Source organism: Ylistrum balloti, unplaced genomic scaffold, assembly GCF_031769215.1.
Source record: "Ylistrum balloti isolate Yb309-2 unplaced genomic scaffold, AGI_CSIRO_Ybal_v1 Utg369566, whole genome shotgun sequence".
Taxonomy (NCBI): Eukaryota; Metazoa; Mollusca; class Bivalvia; order Pectinida; family Pectinidae; genus Ylistrum; species Ylistrum balloti.
Genome location: NW_026781864.1, coordinates 916,336 through 943,968, shown reverse-complemented (window position 1 = coordinate 943,968; position 27,633 = coordinate 916,336). Strand labels below are relative to the sequence as shown.

General features: G+C 37.0%; 1 protein-coding gene across 1 annotated transcript in view; it reads right to left on the bottom strand.

Annotated features, from left to right (window-relative positions):
- The window catches only part of LOC132555630 (sodium- and chloride-dependent GABA transporter ine-like), a 69,352-nt gene that overhangs the window by 5,229 nt on the left and 36,490 nt on the right, over positions 1 to 27,633 (bottom strand). Inside the window, exons 8-9 of the mRNA XM_060220016.1 lie at positions 20,803 to 20,906; positions 2,097 to 2,221 (exon numbers count right to left, since the gene is read on the bottom strand). Coding sequence (XP_060075999.1) covers positions 2,097 to 2,221; positions 20,803 to 20,906 — 229 coding nt within the window. The remainder of the gene's footprint in view (positions 1 to 2,096; positions 2,222 to 20,802; positions 20,907 to 27,633) is intronic.

The window sequence follows — 27,633 nt, the reverse complement described above, 5'->3', positions numbered from 1 at the left end:
AACACAAGACATGAATGCTAGAAACACTGACTTTAATTTTGAACTTTGATTCCGAAAATACTTAATCCATTTGAGGTGTGATCATACCAGGTATTAAAGAATTTCATTAAAATGAGTCTACATGATGTGATGACCCTGACATGACAGAGGCATGACATCTTTAATCAGTTAGGGTTTAACCTTTCAAAATACGCTCCAACAAACAAGTAGAAAAGATTATAAGATAAATTAAACAAGAGGGGCAGGCCCAATGGGCCTGCAGTGCTCACTTGGTATATATATATATATACCTTCAAAATATCATGCCTCTAGGCCTTTCCAATCATGAGAAGAAGTCATTTAAAGGTTTAAACATATCTGACCCCTCTGACCTTGAATATAGGTCAAGGTCATATCTTTTTATTAACTATGTCAGGCTTCATCTGAGGAAGATTCCAGCAAAATATCCCACCTCTAGGCCTTCCTTTTAGTTCATGAAAAGTTATTTAAAGGTTTTAACATATCTGACCCCTTTGACCTTGAATATAGATGAAGGCGATTTCTTTCCACAAAATTTGGTGGGCTTCATCTTAGAAACATTAAAACCAAATATCATACCTCTAGGCCTTTCAGTTCGTGAACAGAAGTAATTAGAAGGTTTTAACAAATCCAACCCCTATGACCATGAACATAAGTCAAGGTCAAACACTTGGTCCATTGTTTATTGAGAAGAAGTTGTTTAAAAGAGAAAGTTAATGCTGGACAACAAATGGACAATAAGCCACAGGCCACAGCACAAGCTATCTTGGCCTTCCAACCAGGGGAGCAAGAAAGAACAAGGGGCTTACAGGGCCTGAATTGCTCACCTGGTTTATTTTGCAGTCAAGAGGCCCATTGGTCTTAGCAATCATTTGACTATAAAAACCTATATATGGAAGAGGCAATATAGGCCTTAAATAAATTGCTCCACTACTCGACAGCCTAAATGCACTACAAAATTTTTTATTACTCCGCACATATTGCTTGTTGGAAAAGCAAGCTACAGGTCCAATATCAAGACCCTCGGTCTTTCGGTTATTGATGAGAAGTTGCTTAAGCATGTCAACACATCTGACCCCTGTAACCTCGAAAGTTGGTCCAATATCATCACCCTGGGCCCTTTGCTAATTGAGAAGTCATTAAACATTTTAACACATTTGATACCTGTGACCTTGAAAGTAGGTCAATGTTATTCATATTGACAAAGTTGGAAGCCCTACATCCTAACATGCTACAGGCCTAATATTATCATCCTTGGCCTTTTGGTAATTGAAAAGAAGTCATTAAGAGATTCTAACATATTGGATCCCTGCAACCTTTAAGTGGATCAAGGTCATTCCTATTATCTAGGGGTCAATCAAATTTCTGAATTTAAGAAATGATTCTCCACTCTCAATGAAGTTTCACACCAAATTTGGTTGAAATCCGTTCAAGCATTAAAGAGAAGTAGTGTTTTGAAGCAAAATATTGACTAATTTCCCTTTTAAGGCCCAACCCAAGTCCCTCTGAAAGACAGGTAAGGTTTAAAATAAAAAGTTTACACATGATGCATAGGGCACAGCACATTAAAAAAATGATTAACTTAAAAAAACTTCAACTAATGGAAAAAGTATTTAAAACACTATTATCAGGCCTTGCCTCTTTTCCCAAAGAGAGTGAGATGCAAAGAATACTTTTGACCAAATTTAGCCAAAAATCCAATCATTGCTAAAGGAGGAATAATTTCAAAGACTTTGTTCTATTTCCCCTTATTGGGCCCGCCCCTTTCACTCCAAGGAGCCAGATCATTTGTTTAAACAAAACTGATTCCCTTCACTTAAGAATGCTTCAGATGAAAATTTTGACAAAATCAATTCAGTTGTTGATGACTAGTAGCAATTTGTAGAAAAAGTTGATGCTTAATGTTGGATTCGGGCGGCGCGGTATCTGTGTAGCTCACTTGGCCCTTCAGGTCAAGTAAGCTAAAACTTGAGCTAAAGCTGGTTGACTTGATCACTTGTACTCAATCAGTTAACAACATGCAACCAACTAATAAGTATAATTTCTATGAATGTTTTGACAATTCAACAATAACTGACCTTGTTTTATCACACTAGTTACATCTGTCTGTTGGTTCTCAGCAAGGTAACCCAAAGTAGCAAATATCGCAAATCCTGCCAGCAGACACGTGACAGCATCAACCACTGCTATTGTCAACACGTCTCTGTAATACACAAGGGCAGACAACTTAAGTCAAAAGGGAAAAAACTCATTGGGGTATTAAAATCTAAATTATTTAGTTACAAAAAGGCAAGTAAGTATTAGTGTAGGACACATATCTACAAACAATTTCACTTAAAATCGGGATAAAAAGTAGACTACAAAATAAGTTTATCAAAACAAATCTACAGAATCAGATACATGTATATTGTAACATGTCAACTCAATCAGGACAATTTGTTTTACTATTATTCTTACACAAATTGGAAAATAATTAATTGATTTCAAATAGACAAAACTTTCCAGAATTTTTGTGAAGTAAGAAGTAATTACACATCATTATTTGTGTTTAAGTTGGCTGCTTTTCCAGCCCAAGAACCACACTTTAATTACAAGGTAAGCTTTCATAGTATCTGAGATTTGTCTTGAAATTTGTCACCTCTCTCTCTTTCAACAACAAAGATCAAAAACTTAAATGTGCAGTTGATATAGAAAACCAATGTCTACATTATTTACATTAATAAACCTATGTGTATAAAGAATTGTAAAAAGTATAAAGATTTACCTGTGTGTACAGAATTGTCAAAAGTATAAAGATTTACCTGTGTGTATAGAATTGTCAAAAGTATAAAGATTTACCTGTGTGTATAGAATTGTCAAAAGTATAAAGATTTACCTGTGTGTATAGAATTGTCAAAAGTATAAAGATTTACCTGTGTGTATAGAATTGTCAAAAGTATAAAGATTTACCTGTGTGTATAGAATTGTCAAAAGTATAAAGATTTACCTGTGTGTATAGAATTGTCAAAAGTATAAAGATTTACCTGTGTGTATAGAATTGTCAAAAGTATAAAGATTTACCTGTGTGTATAGAATTGTCAAAAGTATAAAGATTTACCTGTGTGTATAGAATTGTCAAAAGTATAAAGATTTACCTGTGTGTATAGAATTGTCAAAAGTATAAAGATTTACCTGTGTGTACAGAATTGTCAAAAGTATAAAGGTTTACCTGTGTGTGAAGATTTGTTCCTAAGTATAAAGGTTTACCTGTGTGTGAAGATTTGTTCCTAAGTATAAAGGTTTACCTGTGTGTGTTCCTAAGATAAAGGTTTACCTGTGTGTGAAGATTTGTTCCTAAGTATAAAGGTTTACCTGTGTGTGAAGATTTGTTCCTAAGTATAAAGGTTTACCTGTGTGTGAAGATTTGTTCCTAAGTATAAAGGTTTACCTGTGTGTGAAGATTTGTTCCTAAGTATAAAGGTTTACCTGTGAAGATTTGTTCCTAAGTATAAAGGTTTACCTGTGTGTGAAGATTTGTTCCTAAGTATAAAGGTTTACCTGTGTGTGAAGATTTGTTCCTAAGTATAAAGGTTTACCTGTGTGTGAAGATTTGTTCCTAAGTATAAAGGTTTACCTGTGTGTGAAGATTTGTTCCTAAGTATAAAGGTTTACCTGTGTGTGAAGATTTGTTCCTAAGTATAAAGGTTTACCTGTGTGTGAAGATTTGTTCCTAAGTATAAAGGTTTACCTGTGTGTGAAGATTTGTTCCTAAGTATAAAGGTTTACCTGTGTGTGAAGATTTGTTCCTAAGTATAAAGGTTTACCTGTGTGTGAAGATTTGTTCCTAAGTATAAAGGTTTACCTGTGTGTGAAGATTTGTTCCTAAGTATAAAGGTTTACCTGTGTGTGAAGATTTGTTCCTAAGTATAAAGGTTTACCTGTGTGTGAAGATTTGTTCCTAAGTATAAAGGTTTACCTGTGTGTGTATAAAGGTTTACCTGTGTGTGAAGATTTGTTCCTAAGTATAAAGGTTTACCTGTGTGTGAAGATTTGTTCCTAAGTATAAAGGTTTACCTGTGTGTGAAGATTTGTTCCTAAGTATAAAGGTTTACCTGTGTGTGAAGATTTGTTCCTAAGTATAAAGGTTTACCTGTGTGTGAAGATTTGTTCCTAAGTATAAAGGTTTACCTGTGTGTGATGATTTGTTCCTAAGTATAAAGGTTTACCTGTGTGTGAAGATTTGTTCCTAAGTATAAAGGTTTACCTGTGTGTGATGATTTGTTCCTAAGTATAAAGGTTTACCTGTGTGTGAAGATTTGTTCCTAAGTATAAAGGTTTACCTGTGTGTGAAGATTTGTTCCTAAGTATAAAGGTTTACCTGTGTGTGAAGATTTGTTCCTAAGTATAAAGGTTTACCTGTGTGTGAAGATTTGTTCCTAAGTATAAAGGTTTACCTGTGTGTGAAGATTTGTTCCTAAGTATAAAGGTTTACCTGTGTGTGATGATTTGTTTCTAAGTATAAAGGTTTACCTGTGATGATTTGTTCCTAAGTATAAAGGTTTACCTGTGTGTGAAGATTTGTTCCTAAGTATAAAGGTTTACCTGTGTGTGAAGATTTGTTCCTAAGTATAAAGGTTTACCTGTGTGTGAAGATTTGTTCCTAAGTATAAAGGTTTACCTGTGTGTGAAGATTTGTTCCTAAGTATAAAGGTTTACCTGTGTGTGAAGATTTGTTCCTAAGTATAAAGGTTTACCTGTGTGTGAAGATTTGTTCCTAAGTATAAAGGTTTACCTGTGTGTGATGATTTGTTCCTAAGTATAAAGATTTACCTGTGTGTGAAGATTTGTTCCTAAGTATAAAGGTTTACCTGTGTGTGAAGATTTGTTCCTAAGTATAAAGGTTTACCTGTGTGTGAAGATTTGTTCCTAAGTATAAAGGTTTACCTGTGTGTGAAGATTTGTTCCTAAGTATAAAGGTTTACCTGTGTGTGAAGATTTGTTCCTAAGTATAAAGGTTTACCTGTGTGTGAAGATTTGTTCCTAAGTATAAAGGTTTACCTGTGTGTGAAGATTTGTTCCTAAGTATAAAGGTTTACCTGTGTGTGAAGATTTGTTCCTAAGTATAAAGGTTTACCTGTGTGTGAAGATTTGTTCCTAAGTATAAAGGTTTACCTGTGTGTGAAGATTTGTTCCTAAGTATAAAGGTTTACCTGTGTGTGAAGATTTGTTCCTAAGTATAAAGGTTTACCTGTGTGTGAAGATTTGTTCCTAAGTATAAAGGTTTACCTGTGTGTGAAGATTTGTTCCTAAGTATAAAGGTTTACCTGTGTGTGAAGATTTGTTCCTAAGTATAAAGGTTTACCTGTGTGTGAAAGTGATTTGTTCCTAAGTATAAAGGTTTACCTGTGTGTGAAGATTTGTTCCTAAGTATAAAGGTTTACCTGTGTGTGAAGATTTGTTCCTAAGTATAAAGGTTTACCTGTGTGTGAAGATTTGTTCCTAAGTATAAAGGTTTACCTGTGTGTGAAGATGTGTTCCTAAGTATAAAGGTTTACCTGTGTGTGAAGATTTGTTCCTAAGTATAAAGGTTTACCTGTGTGTGAAGATTTGTTCCTAAGTATAAAGGTTTACCTGTGTGTGAAGATTTGTTCCTAAGTATAAAGGTTTACCTGTGTGTGAAGATTTGTTCCTAAGTATAAAGGTTTACCTGTGTGTGAAGATTTGTTCCTAAGTATAAAGGTTTACCTGTGTGTGAAGATTTGTTCCTAAGTATAAAGGTTTACCTGTGTGTGAAGATTTGTTCCTAAGTATAAAGGTTTACCTGTGTGTTCCTAAGTATAAAGGTTTACCTGTGTGTGAAGATTTGTTCCTAAGTATAAAGGTTTACCTGTGTGTTAATATTTGTTCCTAAGTATAAAGGTTTACCTGTGTGTGAAGATTTGTTCCTAAGTATAAAGGTTTACCTGTGATGATTTGTTCCTAAGTATAAAGGTTTACCTGTGTGTGAAGATTTGTTCCTAAGTATAAAGATTTACCTGTGTGTATAGAATTGTCAAAAGTATAAAGATTTACCTGTGTGTATAGAATTGTCAAAAGTATAAAGGTTTACCTGTGTGTGATGATTTGTTCCTAAGTATAAAGGTTTACCTGTGATGATTTGTTCCTAAGTATAAAGGTTTACCTGTGTGTGAAGATTTGTTCCTAAGTATAAAGGTTTACCTGTGTGTGATGATTTGTTCCTAAGTATAAAGGTTTACCTGTGTGTGAAGATTTGTTCCTAAGTATAAAGGTTTACCTGTGTGTGAAGATTTGTTCCTAAGTATAAAGGTTTACCTGTGTGTGAAGATTTGTTCCTAAGTATAAAGGTTTACCTGTGTGTGAAGATTTGTTCCTAAGTATAAAGGTTTACCTGTGTGTGAAGATTTGTTCCTAAGTATAAAGGTTTACCTGTGTGTGAAGATTTGTTCCTAAGTATAAAGGTTTACCTGTGTGTGAAGATTTGTTCCTAAGTATAAAGGTTTACCTGTGTGTGAAGATTTGTTCCTAAGTATAAAGGTTTACCTGTGTGTGAAGATTTGTTCCTAAGTATAAAGGTTTACCTGTGTGTGATGTGTTCCTAAGTATAAAGGTTTACCTGTGTGTGAAGATTTGTTCCTAAGTATAAAGGTTTACCTGTGTGTGAAGATTTGTTCCTAAGTATAAAGGTTTACCTGTGTGTGAAGATTTGTTCCTAAGTATAAAGGTTTACCTGTGTGTGAAGATTTGTTCCTAAGTATAAAGGTTTACCTGTGTGTGAAGATTTGTTCCTAAGTATAAAGGTTTACCTGTGTGTGAAGATTTGTTCCTAAGTATAAAGGTTTACCTGTGTGTGAAGATTTGTTCCTAAGTATAAAGGTTTACCTGTGTGTGAAGATTTGTTCCTAAGTATAAAGGTTTACCTGTGTGTGAAGATTTGTTCCTAAGTATAAAGGTTTACCTGTGTGTGAAGATTTGTTCCTAAGTATAAAGGTTTACCTGTGTGTGAAGATTTGTTCCTAAGTATAAAGGTTTACCTGTGTGTGAAGATTTGTTCCTAAGTATAAAGGTTTACCTGTGTGTGAAGATTTGTTCCTAAGTATAAAGGTTTACCTGTGTGTGAAGATTTGTTCCTAAGTATAAAGGTTTACATCTGTGTGAAGATTTGATCCTAAGTATAAAGGTTTACCTGTGTGTGAAGATTTGTTCCTAAGTATAAAGGTTTACCTGTGTGTGAAGATTTGTTCCTAAGTATAAAGGTTTACCTGTGTGTGAAGGTTTACCTTTGTGAAGATCCTAAGTATAAAGGTTTACCTGTGTGTGAAGATTTGTTCCTAAGTATAAAGGTTTACCTGTGTGTGAAGATTTGTTCCTAAGTATAAAGGTTTACCTGTGTGTGAAGATTTGTTCCTAAGTATAAAGGTTTACCTGTGTGTGAAGATTTGTTCCTAAGTATAAAGGTTTACCTGTGTGTGAAGATTTGTTCCTAAGTATAAAGGTTTACCTGTGTGTGAAGATTTGTTCCTAAGTATAAAGGTTTACCTGTGTGTGAAGATTTGTTCCTAAGTATAAAGGTTTACCTGTGTGTGAAGATTTGTTCCTAAGTATAAAGGTTTACCTGTGTGTGAAGATTTGTTCCTAAGTATAAAGGTTTACCTGTGTATGATTTGTTCCTAAGTATAAAGGTTTACCTGTGTGTGAAGATTTGTTCCTAAGTATAAAGGTTTACCTGTGTGTGAAGATTTGTTCCTAAGTATAAAGTTTTACCTGTGTGTGAAGATTTGTTCCTAAGTATAAAGGTTTACCTGTGTGTGAAGATTTGTTCCTAAGTATAAAGGTTTACCTGTGTGTGAAGATTTGTTCCTAAGTATAAAGGTTTACCTGTGTGTGAAGATTTGTTCCTAAGTATAAAGGTTTACCTGTGTGTGAAGATTTGTTCCTAAGTATAAAGGTTTACCTGTGTGTGAAGATTTGTTCCTAAGTATAAAGGTTTACCTGTGTGTGAAGATTTGTTCCTAAGTATAAAGGTTTACCTGTGTGTGAAGATTTGTTCCTAAGTATAAAGGTTTACCTGTGTGTGAAGATTTGTTCCTAAGTATAAAGGTTTACCTGTGTGTGAAGATTTGTTCCTAAGTATAAAGGTTTACCTGTGTGTGAAGATTTGTTCCTAAGTATAAAGGTTTACCTGTGTGTTAAAATTTGTTCCTAAGTATAAAGGTTTACCTGTGTGTGAAGATTTGTTCCTAAGTATAAAGGTTTACCTGTGTGTGAAGATTTGTTCCTAAGTATAAAGGTTTACCTGTGTGTGAAGATTTGTTCCTAAGTATAAAGGTTTACCTGTGTGTGAAGATTTGTTCCTAAGTATAAAGGTTTACCTGTGTGTGAAGATTTGTTCCTAAGTATAAAGGTTTACCTGTGTGTGAAGATTTGTTCCTAAGTATAAAGGTTTACCTGTGTGTGATGATTTGTTCCTAAGTATAAAGGTTTACCTGTGTGTGAAGATTTGTTCCTAAGTATAAAGGTTTACCTGTGTGTGAAGATTTGTTCCTAAGTATAAAGGTTTACCTGTGTGTGATGATTTGTTCCTAAGTATAAAGGTTTACCTGTGTGTGAAGATTTGTTCCTAAGTATAAAGGTTTACCTGTGTGTGAAGATTTGTTCCTAAGTATAAAGGTTTACCTGTGTGTGAAGATTTGTTCCTAAGTATAAAGGTTTACCTGTGTGTGAAGATTTGTTCCTAAGTATAAAGGTTTACCTGTGTGTGAAGATTTGTTCCTAAGTATAAAGGTTTACCTGTGTGTGAAGATTTGTTCCTAAGTATAAAGGTTTACCTGTGTGTGAAGATTTGTTCCTAAGTATAAAGGTTTACCTGTGTGTGAAGATTTGTTCCTAAGTATAAAGGTTTACCTGTGTGTGAAGATTTGTTCCTAAGTATAAAGGTTTACCTGTGTGTGAAGATTTGTTCCTAAGTATAAAGGTTTACCTGTGTGTGAAGATTTGTTCCTAACTATAACGGTTTACCTGTGTGTGAAGATTTGTTCCTAAGTATAAAGGTTTACCTGTGTGTGAAGATTTGTTCCTAAGTATAAAGGTTTACCTGTGTGTGAAGATTTGTTCCTAAGTATAAAGGTTTACCTGTGTGTGATGATTTGTTCCTAAGTATAAAGGTTTACCTGTGTGTGAAGATTTGTTCCTAAGTATAAAGGTTTACCTGTGTGTTAAAATTTGTTCCTAAGTATTAAGGTTTTCCTGTGAAGATTTGTTCCTAAGTATAAAGGTTTACCTGTGTGTGATGATTTGTTCCTAAGTATAAAGGTTTACCTGTGTGTGATGATTTGTTCCTAAGTATAAAGGTTTACCTGTGTGTGAAGATTTGTTCCTAAGTATAAAGGTTTACCTGTGTGTGAAGATTTGTTCCTAAGTATAAAGGTTTACCTGTGTGTGAAGATTTGTTCCTAAGTATAAAGGTTTACCTGTGTGTGATGATTTGTTCCTAAGTATAAAGGTTTACCTGTGTGTGATGATTTGTTCCTAAGTATAAAGGTTTACCTGTGTGTGAAGATTTGTTCCTAAGTATAAAGGTTTACCTGTGTGTGAAGATTTGTTCCTAAGTATAAAGGTTTACCTGTGTGTGAAGATTTGTTCCTAAGTATAAAGGTTTACCTGTGTGTGAAGATTTGTTCCTAAGTATAAAGGTTTACCTGTGTGTGAAGATTTGTTCCTAAGTATAAAGGTTTACCTGTGTGTGAAGATTTGTTCCTAAGTATAAAGGTTTACCTGTGTGTGAAGATTTGTTCCTAAGTATAAAGGTTTACCTGTGTGTGAAGATTTGTTCCTAAGTATAAAGGTTTACCTGTGTGTGAAGATTTGTTCCTAAGTATAAAGGTTTACCTGTGTGTGAAGATTTGTTCCTAAGTATAAAGGTTTACCTGTGTGTGAAGATTTGTTCCTAAGTATAAAGGTTTACCTGTGTGTGAAGATTTGTTCCTAAGTATAAAGGTTTACCTGTGTGTGAAGATTTGTTCCTAAGTATAAAGGTTTACCTGTGTGTGAAGATTTGTTCCTAAGTATAAAGGTTTACCTGTGTGTGAAGATTTGTTCCTAAGTATAAAGGTTTACCTGTGTGTGAAGATTTGTTCCTAAGTATAAAGGTTTACCTGTGTGTGAAAGTATAAAGGTTTACCTGTGTGTGAAGATTTGTTCCTAAGTATAAAGGTTTACCTGTGTGTGAAGATTTGTTCCTAAGTATAAAGGTTTACCTGTGTGTGAAGATTTGTTCCTAAGTATAAAGGTTTACCTGTGTGTGAAGATTTGTTCCTAAGTATAAAGGTTTACCTGTGTGTGAAGATTTGTTCCTAAGTATAAAGGTTTACCTGTGTGTGATGATTTGTTCCTAAGTATAAAGGTTTACCTGTGTGTGAAGATTTGTTCCTAAGTATAAAGGTTTACCTGTGTGTGAAGATTTGTTCCTAAGTATAAAGGTTTACCTGTGATGATTTGTTCCTAAGTATAAAGGTTTACCTGTGTGTGAAGATTTGTTCCTAAGTATAAAGGTTTACCTGTGTGTGAAGATTTGTTCCTAAGTATAAAGGTTTACCTGTGTGTGAAGATTTGTTCCTAAGTATAAAGGTTTACCTGTGTGTGAAGATTTGTTCCTAAGTATAAAGGTTTACCTGTGTGTGAAGATTTGTTCCTAAGTATAAAGGTTTACCTGTGTGTGAAGATTTGTTCCTAAGTATAAAGGTTTACCTGTGTGTGAAGATTTGTTCCTAAGTATAAAGGTTTACCTGTGTGTGAAGATTTGTTCCTAAGTATAAAGGTTTACCTGTGTGTGAAGATTTGTTCCTAAGTATAAAGGTTTACCTGTGTGTGAAGATTTGTTCCTAAGTATAAAGGTTTACCTGTGTGTGAAGATTTGTTCCTAAGTATAAAGGTTTACCTGTGTGTGAAGATTTGTTTGGTTTACCTGTGTGTGAAGTATAAAGGTTTACCTGTGTGTGAAGATTTGTGTGTGAAGATTTGTTCCTAAGTATAAAGGTTTACCTGTGTGTGAAGATTTGTTCCTAAGTATAAAGGTTTACCTGTGTGTGAAGATTTGTTCCTAAGTATAAAGGTTTACCTGTGTGTGAAGATTTGTTCCTAAGTATAAAGGTTTACCTGTGTGTGATGATTTGTTCCTAAGTATAAAGGTTTACCTGTGTGTGAAGATTTGTTCCTAAGTATAAAGGTTTACCTGTGTGTGAAGATTTGTTCCTAAGTATAAAGGTTTACCTGTGTGTGAAGATTTGTTCCTAAGTATAAAGGTTTACCTGTGTGTGAAGATTTGATATAAAGGTTTACCTGTGTGTGAAGATTTGTTCCTAAGTATAAAGGTTTACCTGTGTGTGATGATTTGTTCCTAAGTATAAAGGTTTACCTGTGTGTGATGATTTGTTCCTAAGTATAAAGGTTTACCTGTGTGTGAAGATTTGTTCCTAAGTATAAAGGTTTACCTGTGTGTGAAGATTTGTTCCTAAGTATAAAGGTTTACCTGTGTGTGAAGATTTGTTCCTAAGTATAAAGGTTTACCTGTGTGTGATGATTTGTTCCTAAGTATAAAGGTTTACCTGTGTGTGAAGATTTGTTCCTAAGTATAAAGGTTTACCTGTGTGTGAAGATTTGTTCCTAAGTATAAAGGTTTACCTGTGTGTGAAGATTTGTTCCTAAGTATAAAGGTTTACCTGTGTGTGAAGATTTGTTCCTAAGTATAAAGGTTTACCTGTGTGTGAAGATTTGTTCCTAAGTATAAAGGTTTACCTGTGTGTGAAGATTTGTTCCTAAGTATAAAGGTTTACCTGTGTGTGATGATTTGTTCCTAAGTATAAAGGTTTACCTGTGTGTGAAGATTTGTTCCTAAGTATAAAGGTTTACCTGTGTGTGATGATTTGTTCCTAAGTATAAAGGTTTACCTGTGTGTGAAGATTTGTTCCTAAGTATAAAGGTTTACCTGTGTGTGAAGATTTGTTCCTAAGTATAAAGGTTTACCTGTGTGTGATGATTTGTTCCTAAGTATAAAGGTTTACCTGTGTGTGAAGATTTGTTCCTAAGTATAAAGGTTTACCTGTGTGTGAAGATTTGTTCCTAAGTATAAAGGTTTACCTGTGTGTGAAGATTTGTTCCTAAGTATAAAGGTTTACCTGTGTGTGAAGATTTGTTCCTAAGTATAAAGGTTTACCTGTGTGTGATGATTTGTTCCTAAGTATAAAGGTTTACCTGTGTGTGAAGATTTGTTCCTAAGTATAAAGGTTTACCTGTGTGTGAAGATTTGTTCCTAAGTATAAAGGTGTACCTGTGTGTGAAGATTTGTTCCTAAGTATAAAGGTTTACCTGTGTGTGAAGATTTGTTCCTAAGTATAAAGGTTTACCTGTGTGTGAAGATTTGTTCCTAAGTATAAAGGTTTACCTGTGTGTGAAGATTTGTTCCTAAGTATAAAGGTTTACCTGTGTGTGAAGATTTGTTCCTAAGTATAAAGGTTTACCTGTGTGTGAAGTATAAAGGTTTACCTGTGTGTGATAGATTTGTTCCTAAGTATAAAGGTTTACCTGTGTGTGATGATTTGTTCCTAAGTATAAAGGTTTACCTGTGTGTGATGATTTGTTCCTAAGTATAAAGGTTTACCTGTGTGTGAAGATTTGTTCCTAAGTATAAAGGTTTACCTGTGTGTGAAGATTTGTTCCTAAGTATAAAGGTTTACCTGTGTGTGAAGATTTGTTCCTAAGTATAAAGGTTTACCTGTGTGTGAAGATTTGTTCCTAAGTATAAAGGTTTACCTGTGTGTGAAGATTTGTTCCTAAGTATAAAGGTTTACCTGTGTGTGAAGATTTGTTCCTAAGTATAAAGGTTTACCTGTGTGTGAAGATTTGTTCCTAAGTATAAAGGTTTACCTGTGTGTGAAGATTTGTTCCTAAGTATAAAGGTTTACCTGTGTGTGAAGATTTGTTCCTAAGTATAAAGGTTTACCTGTGTGTGAAGATTTGTTCCTAAGTATAAAGGTTTACCTGTGTGTGAAGATTTGTTCCTAAGTATAAAGGTTTACCTGTGTGTGAAGATTTGTTCCTAAGTATAAAGGTTTACCTGTGTGTGAAGATTTGTTATAAAGGTTTACCTGTGTGTGAAGTATAAAGGTTTACCTGTGTGTGAAGATTTGTTCCTAAGTATAAAGGTTTACCTGTGTGTGAAGATTTGTTCCTAAGTATAAAGGTTTACCTGTGTGTGAAGATTTGTTCCTAAGTATAAAGGTTTACCTGTGTGTGAAGATTTGTTCCTAAGTATAAAGGTTTACCTGTGTGTGAAGATTTGTTCCTAAGTATAAAGGTTTACCTGTGTGTGAAGATTTGTTCCTAAGTATAAAGGTTTACCTGTGTGTGAAGATTTGTTCCTAAGTATAAAGGTTTACCTGTGTGTGAAGATTTGTTCCTAAGTATAAAGGTTTACCTGTGTGTGAAGATTTGTTCCTAAGTATAAAGGTTTACCTGTGTGTGATGTGTGTGAGATTTGTTCCTAAGTATAAAGGTTTACCTGTGTGTGAAGATTTGTTCCTAAGTATAAAGGTTTACCTGTGTGTGATGATTTGTTCCTAAGTATAAAGGTTTACCTGTGTGTGAAAAAGTATAAAGGTTTACCTGTGTGTGAAGATTTGTTCCTAAGTATAAAGGTTTACCTGTGTGTGAAGATTTGTTCCTAAGTATAAAGGTTTACCTGTGTGTGAAGATTTGTTCCTAAGTATAAAGGTTTACCTGTGTGTGATGATTTGTTCCTAAGTATAAAGGTTTACCTGTGTGTGAAGATTTGTGTGTGAAGAAGTTCCTAAGTATAAAGGTTTACCTGTGTGTGAAGATTTGTTCCTAAGTATAAAGGTTTACCTGTGTGTGAAGATTTGTTCCTAAGTATAAAGGTTTACCTGTGTGTGAAGATTTGTTCCTAAGTATAAAGGTTTACCTGTGTGTGAAGATTTGTTCCTAAGTATAAAGGTTTACCTGTGTGTGATGATTTGTTCCTAAGTATAAAGGTTTACCTGTGTGTGAAGATTTGTTCCTAAGTATAAAGGTTTACCTGTGTGTGAAGATTTGTTCCTAAGTATAAAGGTTTACCTGTGTGTTAAAATTTGTTCCTAAGTATAAAGGTTTACCTGTGTGTTAAAATTTGTTCCTAAGTATAAAGGTTTACCTGTGTGTTAAGATTTGTTCCTAAGTATAAAGGTTTACCTGTGTGTTATGATTTGTTCCTAAGTATAAAGGTTTACCTGTGTGTTATGATTTGTTCCTAAGTATAAAGGTTTACCTGTGTGTGAAGATTTGTTCCTAAGTATAAAGGTTTACCTGTGTGTGAAGATTTGTTCCTAAGTATAAAGGTTTACCTGTGTGTGATGATTTGTTCCTAAGTATAAAGGTTTACCTGTGATGATTTGTTCCTAAGTATAAAGGTTTACCTGTGTGTGAAGATTTGTTCCTAAGTATAAAGGTTTACCTGTGATGATTTGTTCCTAAGTATAAAGGTTTACCTGTGTGTGAAGATTTGTTCCTAAGTATAAAGGTTTACCTGTGTGTGAAGATTTGTTCCTAAGTATAAAGGTTTACCTGTGTGTGAAGATTTGTTCCTAAGTATAAAGGTTTACCTGTGTGTGAAGATTTGTTCCTAAGTATAAAGGTTTACCTGTGTGTGAAGATTTGTTCCTAAGTATAAAGGTTTACCTGTGTGTGAAGATTTGTTCCTAAGTATAAAGGTTTACCTGTGTGTGAAGATTTGTTCCTAAGTATAAAGGTTTACCTGTGTGTGAAGATTTGTTCCTAAGTATAAAGGTTTACCTGTGTGTGAAGATTTGTTCCTAAGTATAAAGGTTTACCTGTGTGTGAAGATTTGTTCCTAAGTATAAAGGTTTACCTGTGTGTGAAGATTTGTTCCTAAGTATAAAGGTTTACCTGTGTGTGAAGATTTGTTCCTAAGTATAAAGGTTTACCTGTGTGTGAAGATTTGTTCCTAAGTATAAAGGTTTACCTGTGTGTGAAGATTTGTTCCTAAGTATAAAGGTTTACCTGTGTGTGAAGATTTGTTCCTAAGTATAAAGGTTTACCTGTGTGTGAAGATTTGTTCCTAAGTATAAAGGTTTACCTGTGTGTGAAGATTTGTTCCTAAGTATAAAGGTTTACCTGTGTGTGATGATTTGTTCCTAAGTATAAAGGTTTACCTGTGTGTGAAGATTTGTTCCTAAGTATAAAGGTTTACCTGTGTGTGAAGATTTGTTCCTAAGTATAAAGGTTTACCTGTGTGTGAAGATTTGTTCCTAAGTATAAAGGTTTACCTGTGTGTGATGATTTGTTCCTAAGTATAAAGGTTTACCTGTGTGTGAAGATTTGTTCCTAAGTATAAAGGTTTACCTGTGTGTTAAAATTTGTTCCTAAGTATAAAGGTTTACCTGTGTGTGAAGATTTGTTCCTAAGTATAAAGGTTTACCTGTGTGTGAAGATTTGTTCCTAAGTATAAAGGTTTACCTGTGTGTGAAGATTTGTTCCTAAGTATAAAGGTTTACCTGTGTGTGAAGATTTGTTCCTAAGTATAAAGGTTTACCTGTGTGTGAAGATTTGTTCCTAAGTATAAAGGTTTACCTGTGTGTGATGATTTGTTCCTAAGTATAAAGGTTTACCTGTATGTGATGATTTGTTCCTAAGTATAAAGGTTTACCTGTGTGTGATGATTTGTTCCTAAGTATAAATGTTTACCTGTGTGTTATGATTTGTTCCTAAGTATAAATGTTTACCTGTGTGTTAAAATTTGTTCCTAAGTATAAAGGTTTACCTGTGTGTGAAGATTTGTTCCTAAGTATAAAGGTTTACCTGTGTGTGATGATTTGTTCCTAAGTATAAAGGTTTACCTGTGTGTGAAGATTTGTTCCTAAGTATAAAGGTTTACCTGTGTGTGAAGATTTGTTCCTAAGTATAAAGGTTTACCTGTGTGTGATGATTTGTTCCTAAGTATAAAGGTTTACCTGTGTGTGAAGATTTGTTCCTAAGTATAAATGTTTACCTGTGTGTTAAAATTTGTTCCTAAGTATAAAGGTTTACCTGTGTGTGAAGATTTGTTCCTAAGTATAAAGGTTTACCTGTGTGTGATGATTTGTTCCTAAGTATAAAGGTTTACCTGTGTGTGAAGATTTGTTCCTAAGTATAAAGGTTTACCTGTGTGTGAAGATTTGTTCCTAAGTATAAAGGTTTCTTAATGTTTAAAAGTTAACTGTCAGAAGAGATTTTCACTAAGTAAACAGATTTACTTAGGTGTCAAGACTTGCCCCATTTTACAATAATACAGATTTATAAACAGTTATAAAGCTTTGCCCAACATATATTTTCCACAAGTATAAAAAAAAGTATCTCACTTTCAGAAAAAAAAAATCGAGTAGCTGCATGAGAATTACTGTTATAAACGTGGGTGTATATCAAGATATCATTTTGTTTTCCAGACCACCCTGATGATAACCCTGCTTAATATTCCAAAACAGCAAAACATATACATTGTATTTGCATTTCAATCCCATTTTATATTACAGTATACTCCTAATATTTATACACAATACAACCTGTATGTTGTGATCCTTGTTATCATAAACCAACAACATGTTTATCTAAATGTACACCTTTTCTTAAATGCCTTCATTTTTTTTCTTTACAACTGACTTCAACATCATAATACAAAAATAAATATAGATAGCATTTCTTTATAATTAGAAAACATAATTTACATTCCAGATAAACACATCTCCCTTATCACTGGTCTCCCCTGTGATTTATTAACCCTCCCCAATAGTGAATCTCTTCTAGTATAAGAAGCCTAGTTCCCCTATACAACCCCTCTTACATAATAAACTCATCCTCCAGGTATATGAAGTCTCTCCCCTCTCTACAACCTCTCTCGCATAATAAACACACCCTCCTGGTATATAAGGCCTCCCCCCTCTACAATCTCTCTCACATAATAAACACACCCTCCTGGTATATAAGGCCTCCCCCTCTACAATCTCTCTCACATAATAAACGCACCCTCCTGGTATATGAGGCCTTCCCTATCCACAACCTCTCTTACATTATAGTATACACACCCTCCCAGTATATGAGGTCTCCCCCCTCCACAACCTCTCTCACATAATAAACACATCCTCCTAGTATATGAGGTCTTCCCCCTCCACAACCTCTCTCACATAATAAACACGCCCTCCTAGTATATGAGATCTCCCCCTCCACAACCTCTCTCAAATAATAAACACACCCTTCTGGTATATGAGGCCTCCCCCCCTCCACAACCTCTCTCACATGATAAACACACCCTCCTAGTATATGAGGTCTCCCCCTTCACAACCTCTCTCACATAATAAACACACCCTCCCAGTATATGAGATCTCCCTCTCCACAACCTCTCTCGCATAATAAACACACCCTCCCAGTATATGAGGTCTCCCCCTCCACAACCTCTCTCACATAATAAACACAACCTCCTGGTATATGAAGTACCTTCCTCTTCATTCAAATAATTACCCTAAAGCAATATTTGCCCTTTGTTGGAACTTTCAGTAAACTGTGATGATGAACCTATCCAGATACAACAGGGTGTGATTTCTGGACAGGAAGTTAATCCAAAATATGGACAAAAATGGCAGCATCAGCTTGAAGGTCAAACTCTCTGGTTGAGTGTTAAATTATTCCCTAACTATTTAAAGTGACAAAACACACATGATCTTATAACCATCCAATAGATTTCCCAATCATTTGCTATTAAACCTCAGTTTGTTACAGGGAACATGACATTCAGTTGAGGAAATTATGAAAATATATAAATTGAACATTTCATAACTGTATATCTAATTATCAAATATATTTTTCAGAAAATTGTTGTGAAATGTTGCGACACTTTGAGATGCCACAAGATACCATAAATTATGAATGTAACATAAATGAAGTGAAATTTTTCTGCTACCTAACAGAATGAAAATAAAACATATCAGGTTGTAATTCCTCGAATCCTCATAACAATAATCAAGCTGATGTACTTGGCACTACTAGTGATTTTGGAGCATCAATATCTTGATATATGATATACAATCCTATTTCTTACTTTCACTTTCAAATTACAGGCGATCTGATATATCAAATTTACAGTTAAATACATAGATCAGAATTTAGAATGAAGTTTAATGACCTGAAATTATGTCTCAATTAATCTTCATTTATCACTTCAAATGCAATAAGTTTTCTATGTTCTAAATTAATTCACGACCTCAACTAGGTTTGTTTCAACACTATTAGCCAAAATCATTTCTGTTATGCGTGCTTTCATGTTTGGTAAAGGATAAATGTCAGTACTATGTATATTTATAGTCCATCAATCAGCTGACGTACATCAATGGTGTATCATTAAGTATAGAAACTTGCAAAAAAAAAATTTGATGAGAGAAATTTTTATATTTTTTAAACATCATTTTTACATCACATAGGATTCTGTGGCCTTATATCATTACAGATTCTGTGACCTTACATCACTGTACATTCTGTGACCTTACATCACAGTAGATTCTGAGGCTTTACATCACTGTAGATTCTGTGACCTTACATCACCTAGATTCTGTGACCTTCAGATTATATGACCTTACATCACTGTAGATAATGTGGCCTTACATCACAGTACATTCTGTGACCTTACATCACTGTACATTCTGTGACCTTACATCACCGTAGATTCTGTGACCTTACATCACAGTACATTCTGTGATATTACATCACAACACATTCTGTGACCTTACATCACAGTACATTCTGTGACCTAACATCACAGTACATTCTGTGATCTTACATCACTGTAGATTCTGTGACCTTACATCACAGTACATTCTGTGATCTTACATCACAGTAGATTCTGTGACCTTACATCACAGTAGATTCTGTGACTTTACATCACTGTAGATTCTGTGACCTTACATAAGTGTAGATTCTGTGACCTTCAGATTATATGACCTTACATCACTGTAGATAATGTGACCTTACATCACAGTACATTCTGTGACCTTACATCACCGTAGATTCTGTGACCTTACATCACAACACATTCTGTGACCTTACATCACAGTACATTCTGTGACCTTACATCGCAATACATTCTGTGACCTTACATCACTGTAGATTCTGTGACCTTACATCACAGTACATTCTGTGACCTTACATCACTGTAGATTCTGTGACCTTACATCACAGTACATTTTGTGACCTTACATCACTGTACATTCTGTGACCTTACATCACAATACATTTTGTGACCTTACATCACAGTTCATTCTGTGACCTTACATCACAATACATTCTGTGACCTAACATCACTGTACATTCTGTGACCTTACATCACCGTAGATTCTGTGACCTTACATCACTGTAGATTCTGTCACCTTATATTACTGTACATTTTGTGACCTTACATCACAGTACATTCTGTGCCTTTACATCACAATACATTCTGTGACCTTACATCACAATACATTCTGTGACCTTACATCACAATACATTCTGTGATCTTACTCAAGTAGATTTCTACAGCATTATTTCACCAATATGTCAAAAAGATCAAACTTATGCAAGATTTTGTTGAAATAATATTTGTTTTTGTCAATGTTTGATGCACTTGTATTCTCCCATGTCTGATACAAGTAGAAAAAAATAGTGACAATTATTTCCACTGAAAGAGTATTCAATATGTAAATTTACTGCAATTTCTTCCTTGAATGATATATGCCACCTTCCTCTTACTTAGTGACAGTTATCTCCCTTAAAATATCATTTTAAGTTATCTCCCTTTAAAGTAATTTAAGTTGTATCCCTTTTAATTATCATTTCCCAGTTTCCTTCCTTAAATTGTCACTTTTTTTTCAAATATATCTTCAACCAATGGAACCTAATAGTCCAAGCATCATTTATCTATGATATTTTTCTAGTGTTTTAGTTTGGAAATCTTTTTGCGTTTTAGCTTTTTATCAGTATAAGGTAGCACATATCCCAAAACAAAGAAGCTGTTTATCACTATGCAAATTAATGAGAAACTTCCTTTTTTAACGTTCCAGGTTTGTCAAGCTTCATTAGTTCAAACACACATTATTTTCTTAATTATTTACAGAAAATCATTTTTTTAGTTTTAAAATCTGAGATATTCATAAAATCATAATCAAAGACACGATTCTCTTCTGTCAAGTCTTAAATACCATAAAAACTGATGAACACAATTCATTTGTGATTTTTTGATCTATTGAAGCTTGATAAAAGGTCTCCAACGTTAAATTATCAGATCAAGAAACAATATACATGTAGACTGTTTTAGATAAGTTTCATATCAAATCACCTTTAACAAATTTTTTCAGAAATATTTAATATCCTGGTTTATTTATTCTAAAGTTGTTCAAAGCCTGACATTTTTAATCTGAAATTTTTCCCTTCACAATGAACTTTCATGGAAAAACAGAATCCTTGGTAGACTGCATGTTTGATTGTTAAAGATGATACCAGTTATATATTAAACAGAAATGATTTGTCAAGATTTTGAGAGAAAACAAATCTTAGTAATAAACTTTTATATTTATTTTCTTGATATATTTTATTCCAAAAACAATCAGGCTTTGATCACAGCAGACATGGGAGAATTCCTGGCTCAAAATGTAGTTTCCTAGACCAAACATGAAGCAGACAGGTGGAAGATCAACATGAAAATGTTGTGACATGTTTACATACTTCATAATGTTATTGTTGAATTTGTTATAGCTTGACATCGTAATGATACCACCAAACGCTATCCCCAGAGAATTGAAGTTCTGTGCCGCGGCATACACCCACACCTGTTAGGAATAAAACAGCATCTCATATACAGGTAAAAACAGCCAAGTGCCCTGACAGCAGTCAGACACAATGGCTAGGGTCAGTCACAAGAGTAATAGTCTGGTATAGCTAGGGTTACAGTCAGGTATAGCTAGGGTTACAGTCAGGTATAGCAAGGGTTACAGTCAGGTATAGCTAGGGTTAGTCAGGTATAGCCAGGGACACAGTCAGGTATAGCAAGGGTTACAGTCAGGTATGGCTAGGGTTACAGTCAGGTATATCTAGGGTTAGTCAGGTATTGCCAGGGTTACAGTCAGGTATATCTAGGGTTACAGTCAGGTATATCTAGGGTTATTCAGGTATTGCCAGGGTTACAGTCAGGTATATCTAGGGTTATAGTCAGGTATAGCTAGGGTTACAGTCAGGTATAGCTAGGGTTACAGTCAGGTATAGCTAGGGTTACAGTCAGGAAAAGCAAGGGTTACAGTCAGGTATAGCCAGGGTTACAGTCAGGTATATCTAGGGTTAGTCAGGTATAGCAAGGTTTACAATCACATATATCTAGGGTTACAGTCAGGTATAGCCAGGGTTACAGTCAGGTAGAGCCAGGGGTACAGTCAGGTATAGCTAGGGCTACAGTCAGGTATAGCCAGGGTTAGTCAGGTATAGCTAGGGTTAGTCAGGTATAGCAAGGTTTACAGTCAGGTATATTTAGGGTTACAGTCAGGTATATACAGGGTTACAAACAGGTATAGCTAGGGTTACAGTCAGGTATAGCTAGAGTTACAGTCAGGTATATACAGGGTTACAAACAGGTATAGCCAGGGTTACAGTCAGGTATAGCTAGGGTTAAAGTCAGGTATATCTAGGGTTACAGTCAGGTATAGCAAGGGTTACAGCCAGGTATGGCTAGGGTTACAGTCAGGTATAGCTAGGGTTACACACAGATATATCTAGGGTTACAGTCAAGTATAGCTAGGGGTTACAGTCAGGTATAGCCAGGGTTACAGTCAGGTATAGCTAGGGTTAGTCAGGTATAGCAAGGGTTACAGTCAGTAGCTAGGGTTACAGTCAGGTATAGCTAGAGTTACAGTCAGTAGCTAGTGTTACAGTCTGGTATAGCTAGGGGTTACAGTCAGGTATAGCCAGGTTACAGTCAGGTATAGCCAGGGTTACAGTCAGGTATAGCTAGGGTTACAGTCAGGTATAGCCAGGGTTAGTCAGGTATAGCTAGGGTTACAGTCAGGTATAGCAAGGTTTACAGTCAGGTATAGCTAGGGTTACAGTCAGGTATAGCCAGGGTTAGTCAGGTATAGCTAGGGTTAGTCAGGTATAGCAAGGTTTACAGTCAGGTATATCTAGGGTTACAGTCAGGTATATCTAGGGTTACAGTCAGGTATATACAGGGTTACAAACAGGTATAGCCAGGGTTACAGTCAGGTATAGCTAGAGTTACAGTCAGGTATAGCTAGGGTTACAGTCAGGTATAGCTAGGGGTTACAGTCAGGTATAGCCAGGGTTACAGTCAGGTATAGCTAGGGTTAGTCAGGTATAGCAAGGGTTACAGTCAGTAGCTAGGGTTACAGTCAGATATAGCTAGAGTTACAGTCAGTAGCTAGTGTTACAGTCTGGTATAGCTAGGGGTTACAGTCAGGTATAGCCAGGTTACAGTCAGGTATAGCCATGGTTACAGTCAGGTATAGCTAGGGTTACAGTCAGGTATAGCCAGGGTTAGTCAGGTATAGCTAGGGTTAGTCAGGTATAGCAAGGTTTACAGTCAGGTATATCTAGGGTTACAGTCAGGTATATCTAGGGTTACAGTCAGGTATATACAGGGTTACAAACAGGTATAGCCAGGGTTACAGTCAGGTATAGCTAGAGTTACAGTCAGGTATAGCTAGGGTTACAGTCAGGTATAGCTAGAGTTACAGTCAGGTAGAGCCAGGGGTACAGTCAGGTATAGTTAGGGTTACAGTCAGGTATAGCCAGGGTTAGTCAGGTATAGCTAGGGTTAGTCAGGTATAGCAAGGTTTACAGTCAGGTATATCTAGGGTTACAGTCACGTATATCTAGGGTTACAGTCAGGTATATACAGGGTTACAAACAGGTATAGCCAGGGTTACAGTCAGGTATAGCTAGAGTTACAGTCAGGTATAGCTAGGGTTACAGTCAGGTATATCTAGGGTTACAGTCAGGTATAGCAAGGGTTACAGCCAGGTATGGCTAGGGTTACAGTCAGGTATAGCTAGGGTTACACTCAGATATATCTAGGGTTACAGTCAAGTATAGCTAGGGGTTACATTCAGGTATAGCCAGGGTTACAGTCAGGTATAGCTAGGGTTAGTCAGGTATAGCTAGGGTTACAGTCAGTAGCTAGGGTTACAGTCAGGTATAGCTAGGGTTACAGTCAGTAGCTAGGGTTACAGTCAGATATAGCCAGGTTTACAGTCAGGTATAGCTAGGGTTACAGTCTGGTATAGCTAGGGGTTACAGTCAGGTATAGCCAGGGTTACAGTCAGGTATAGCTAGGGTTACAGTCAGGTAAAGCAAGGGTTACATTCAGGCATACCTTGGGTTAGAGTCAGGCAGCACTTAAGGATAACCATCAGGTATAGCTAGGCTTATTGTCAGGTAACAGCTATTGCTGGACCATTGTGTGAGTATAGACCAGAAGTGGCACAGGCTACTTACTGTACCACAGAAAGGTGATAGAATTAGTAGAGTGAAACATAGTGGAAAACAGAGAAGGAAGTAGAGACATTGAACATGATAGACTAGATATAGAGGGGTGGGAAATAGTCCAGCTTCTTCTAGCAGTTCATATACTTCACAGGGGGAGGGGCAGTACAGTTATTACACAAGGGGAAGGGAGACAGTCAAGCTACTTCACAGGGGAGGGAAGACAGTCCAGCTACTTCAAAGGGGAGGGAAGACAGTCCAGCTACTTCACAGGTGGGGTGGGAAGACAGTCCAGCTACTTCACAGGTGGGGTGGGAAGACAGTCCAGCTACTTCACTGGGGAGGGAAGACAGTCCAGCTACTTCATAGGGGGGTGGGAAGACAGTCCAGCTACTTCATAGGGGGTGGGAAGACAGTCCAGCTACTTCATAGGGGAGGGAAGACAGTCCAGCTACTTCACAGGTGGGGTGGGAAGACAGTCCAGCTACTTCACAGGTGGGGTGGGAAGACAGTCCAGCTACTTCACTGGGGAGGGAAGACAGTCCAGCTACTTCATAGGGGGGTGGAAAGACAGTCCAGCTACTTCATAGGGGAGGGAAGACAGTACAGCTACTTCACAGGTGGGGTGGGAAGACAGTCCAGCTACTTCACTGGGGAGGGAAGACAGTCCAGCTACTTCATAGGGGGTGGGAAGACAGTCAAGCTACTTCATAGGGGGGTGGGAAGACAGTCCAGCTACTTCATAGAGGGGTGGGAAGACAGTCCAGCTACTTCACAGGGGAGGAAGACAGTCCAGCTACTTCACAGGGGAGGGAGGGAAGACAGTCCAGCTACTTCACTGGGGAGGGAAGACAGTCCAGCTACTTCATAGGGGGGTGGAAAGACAGTCCAGCTACTTCATAAAGGGGTGTGAAGACAGTCCAGCTACTTCATAGGGGGTGGGAAGACAGTCCAGCTACTTCATAGGGGGTTGGGAGTACAGTCCAGGTACTTCACAGGGGAGTAAAGACAGTCCAGCTACTTCATAGGGGGATGGGAAGACAGTCCAGCTACTTCACAGGGGAGGGAAGACAGTCCAGCTACTTCATAGGGGAGGGAAGACAGTCCAGCTACTTCAAAGGTGGGGTGGGAAGACAGTCCAGCTACTTCACAGGTGAGGTGGGAAGACAGTCCAGCTACTTCACTGGGGAGGGAAGACAGTCCAGCTACTTCATAGGGGGGTGGAAAGACAGTCCAGCTACTTCATAGGGGGGTGGGAAGACAGTCCAGCTACTTCATAGTGGAGGGAAGACAGTACAGCAACTTCACAGGTGGGGTGGGAAGACAGTCCAGCTACTTCAGTGGGGAGGGAAGACAGTCCAGCTACTTCATAGGGGGTGGGAAGACAGTCCAGCTACTTCATAGGGGGGTGGGAAGACAGTCCAGCTACTTCATAGAGGGGTGGGAAGACAGTCCAGCTACTTCACAGGGGAGGGAAGACAGTCCAGCTACTTCACAGGGGAGGGAAGACAGTCCAGCTACTTCACAGGGGAGGGAAGACAGTCCAGCTACTTCACAGGGGAGGGAAGACAGTCCAGCTACTTCACAGGGGAGGGAAGACAGTCCAGCTACTTCACAGGGGAGGGAGGGAAGACAGTCCAGCTACTTCATAGAGGAGTGGGAAGACAGTCCAGCTACTTCACAGGGGAGGGAAGACAGTCCAGCTACTTCACAGGGGAGGGAGGGAAGACAGTCCAGCTACTTCACTGGGGAGAGAAGACAGTCCAGCTACTTCATAGGGGGGTGGAAAGACAGTCCAGCTACTTCATAAAGGGGTGTGAAGACAGTCCAGCTACTTCATAGGGGGTGGGAAGACAGTCCAGCTACTTCATAGGGGGTTGGGAGTACAGTCCAGGTACTTCACAGGGGAGTAAAGACAGTCCAGCTACTTCATAGGGGGATAGGAAGACAGTCCAGCTACTTCATAGAGGGGTGTGAAGACAGTCCAGCTACTTCATAGAGGGGTGTGAAGACAGTCCAGCTACTTCATAGGCGGTGGGAAGACAGTCCAGCTACTTCATAGGGGGTTGGGAGTACAGTCCAGGTACTACAGCAGGGAGGAATGAACACACAGAAAAAGTAGTGCCAATTCAGTTACTTCATTTACCACAGAGGAGAACGGGGATAGTCCAGATACAGCAGATGGAGAGTTACTAACACTTTAGTTACCTAGGAGGCAGAGGAGAGTCTGCAGTTATAGGAGAGTGGAGGGAAGACATTCTAGCTACCACAGAATGGAGAGGAGACAATCTAGTTACCACTGATGGGGAGAGGAGACAACACAGAATGGAGAGGAGACAATCTAGTTACCACTGATGGGGAGAAGAGACAACACAGAATGGAGAGGAGACAATCTAGTTACCACTGATGGGGAGAGGAGACAACACAGAATGGAGAGGAGACAATCTAGTTACCACAGAATGGAGAGGAGACAATCTAGTTACCACAGAATGGAGAGGAGACAATCTAGTTACCACTGATGGGGAGAGGAGACAACACAGAATGGAGAGGAGACAATCTAGTTACCGCTGATGGGGAGAGGAGACAACACAGAATGGAGAGGAGACAATCTAGTTACCACAGAATGGAGAAGAGACAATCTAGTTACCACAGAATGGAGAGGAGACAATCTAGTTACCACAGAATGGAGAGGAGACAATCTAGTTACCACTGATGGGGAGAAGAGACAACTGCTAGTTACCATAGATGGGAATGGGGGATAAGCTAGTTATCACAGATAAGGAAGGGAGGTAATTTGTTAGTTACAATAGAAGGGAAGGGGAGACAATCTAGTTACCACAGATAAGGAAAGGAGGTCATTTGTTAGTTACAATATAAGGGAAGGGGAGACAATCTAGTTACCAAAGAAGGGGAGACAGTCTAAGTTACCACACAAAGGGAGGGGAGACAATCTAGTTACCACACAAGGGGAGGGGAGACAATCTAGTTACCACACAAGGGGAAAGGAGACAGTCTAAGTTACCACACAAGGGGAGGGGAGACAATCTAGTTACCACACATGGGGAGGGGAGAAAATCTAGTTACCACACAAGGGGAGGGGAGACAATCTAGTTACCACAGAAATGAAGAGGACCAAACACAAATGATCAAGGATCAGAGGACGGGACCAACCACTTAATAAAGGACTAGGAATAGGGGCCAGTCACACTTAGTAGCAGACTAGGGAATATAAAAGTGTTTCTATGCTTTGTGCTGATTTTAGTCTCAACAGTCAGATTAAAGTGTTGCAGTATCCCAGTGAGCAGTGTCACAGACAGCTAGATATATATCAAGGTAAACCAGCCAAAAAGCACACAAGTAGTGAAGATTTGAAATTGGCTGTGCTTAAGTCAGAGCAGGCTGAAAACGAAAAGACTTAAGTAGGAAGATTTCTTATTTACTAATCAAGTTTTAATATTGTCTTGTAATCAATAAGTATATGTTATTTTTGAGCAGAGAAACTTCCAATTTCAAGAGAGAAGAAGGACGTATTTATTGTATATGTAGGCTAACAGGACTTGCTTTACTTAAGCTGAGGAAAATTTTGTGGAGAGAAGCTTTGGTCAAATCAACAAAAATCATCCACACTTCAAAATCATTTACTATAAATCAAGTTCCTTTCACAAATTTCATGACAGAAGCAAAATCATGAAAGTTAATGGCCACGAATTAAAACATAGATAATGATATTGAGTTACACGTAATATTTTCATGTGCAGTTTCAACTACATCTACAAGTACAATACATACAGCTCTAATGTGTTTCATAAATCAATGGTTAAATTGTGCCAAGGATAAGCTAATTCCTTGATTGTACCATTCTGAGGTGTTCAAATTTGCATTTTGCAGATAAACAATCTGGGTTATTGACTAGATATGGGGCTCCTGCGTGGTTTAAATGAAGATTGTGCACTTTGAATATTAAAATGGTGGCTTAGAATTTGCAAAAGTAAATCACCCTGCATCTCAAATCACCAATCTCAGATGGTTTGTAGTAATATGAATTCATTATCAATTTTGTCATTCATC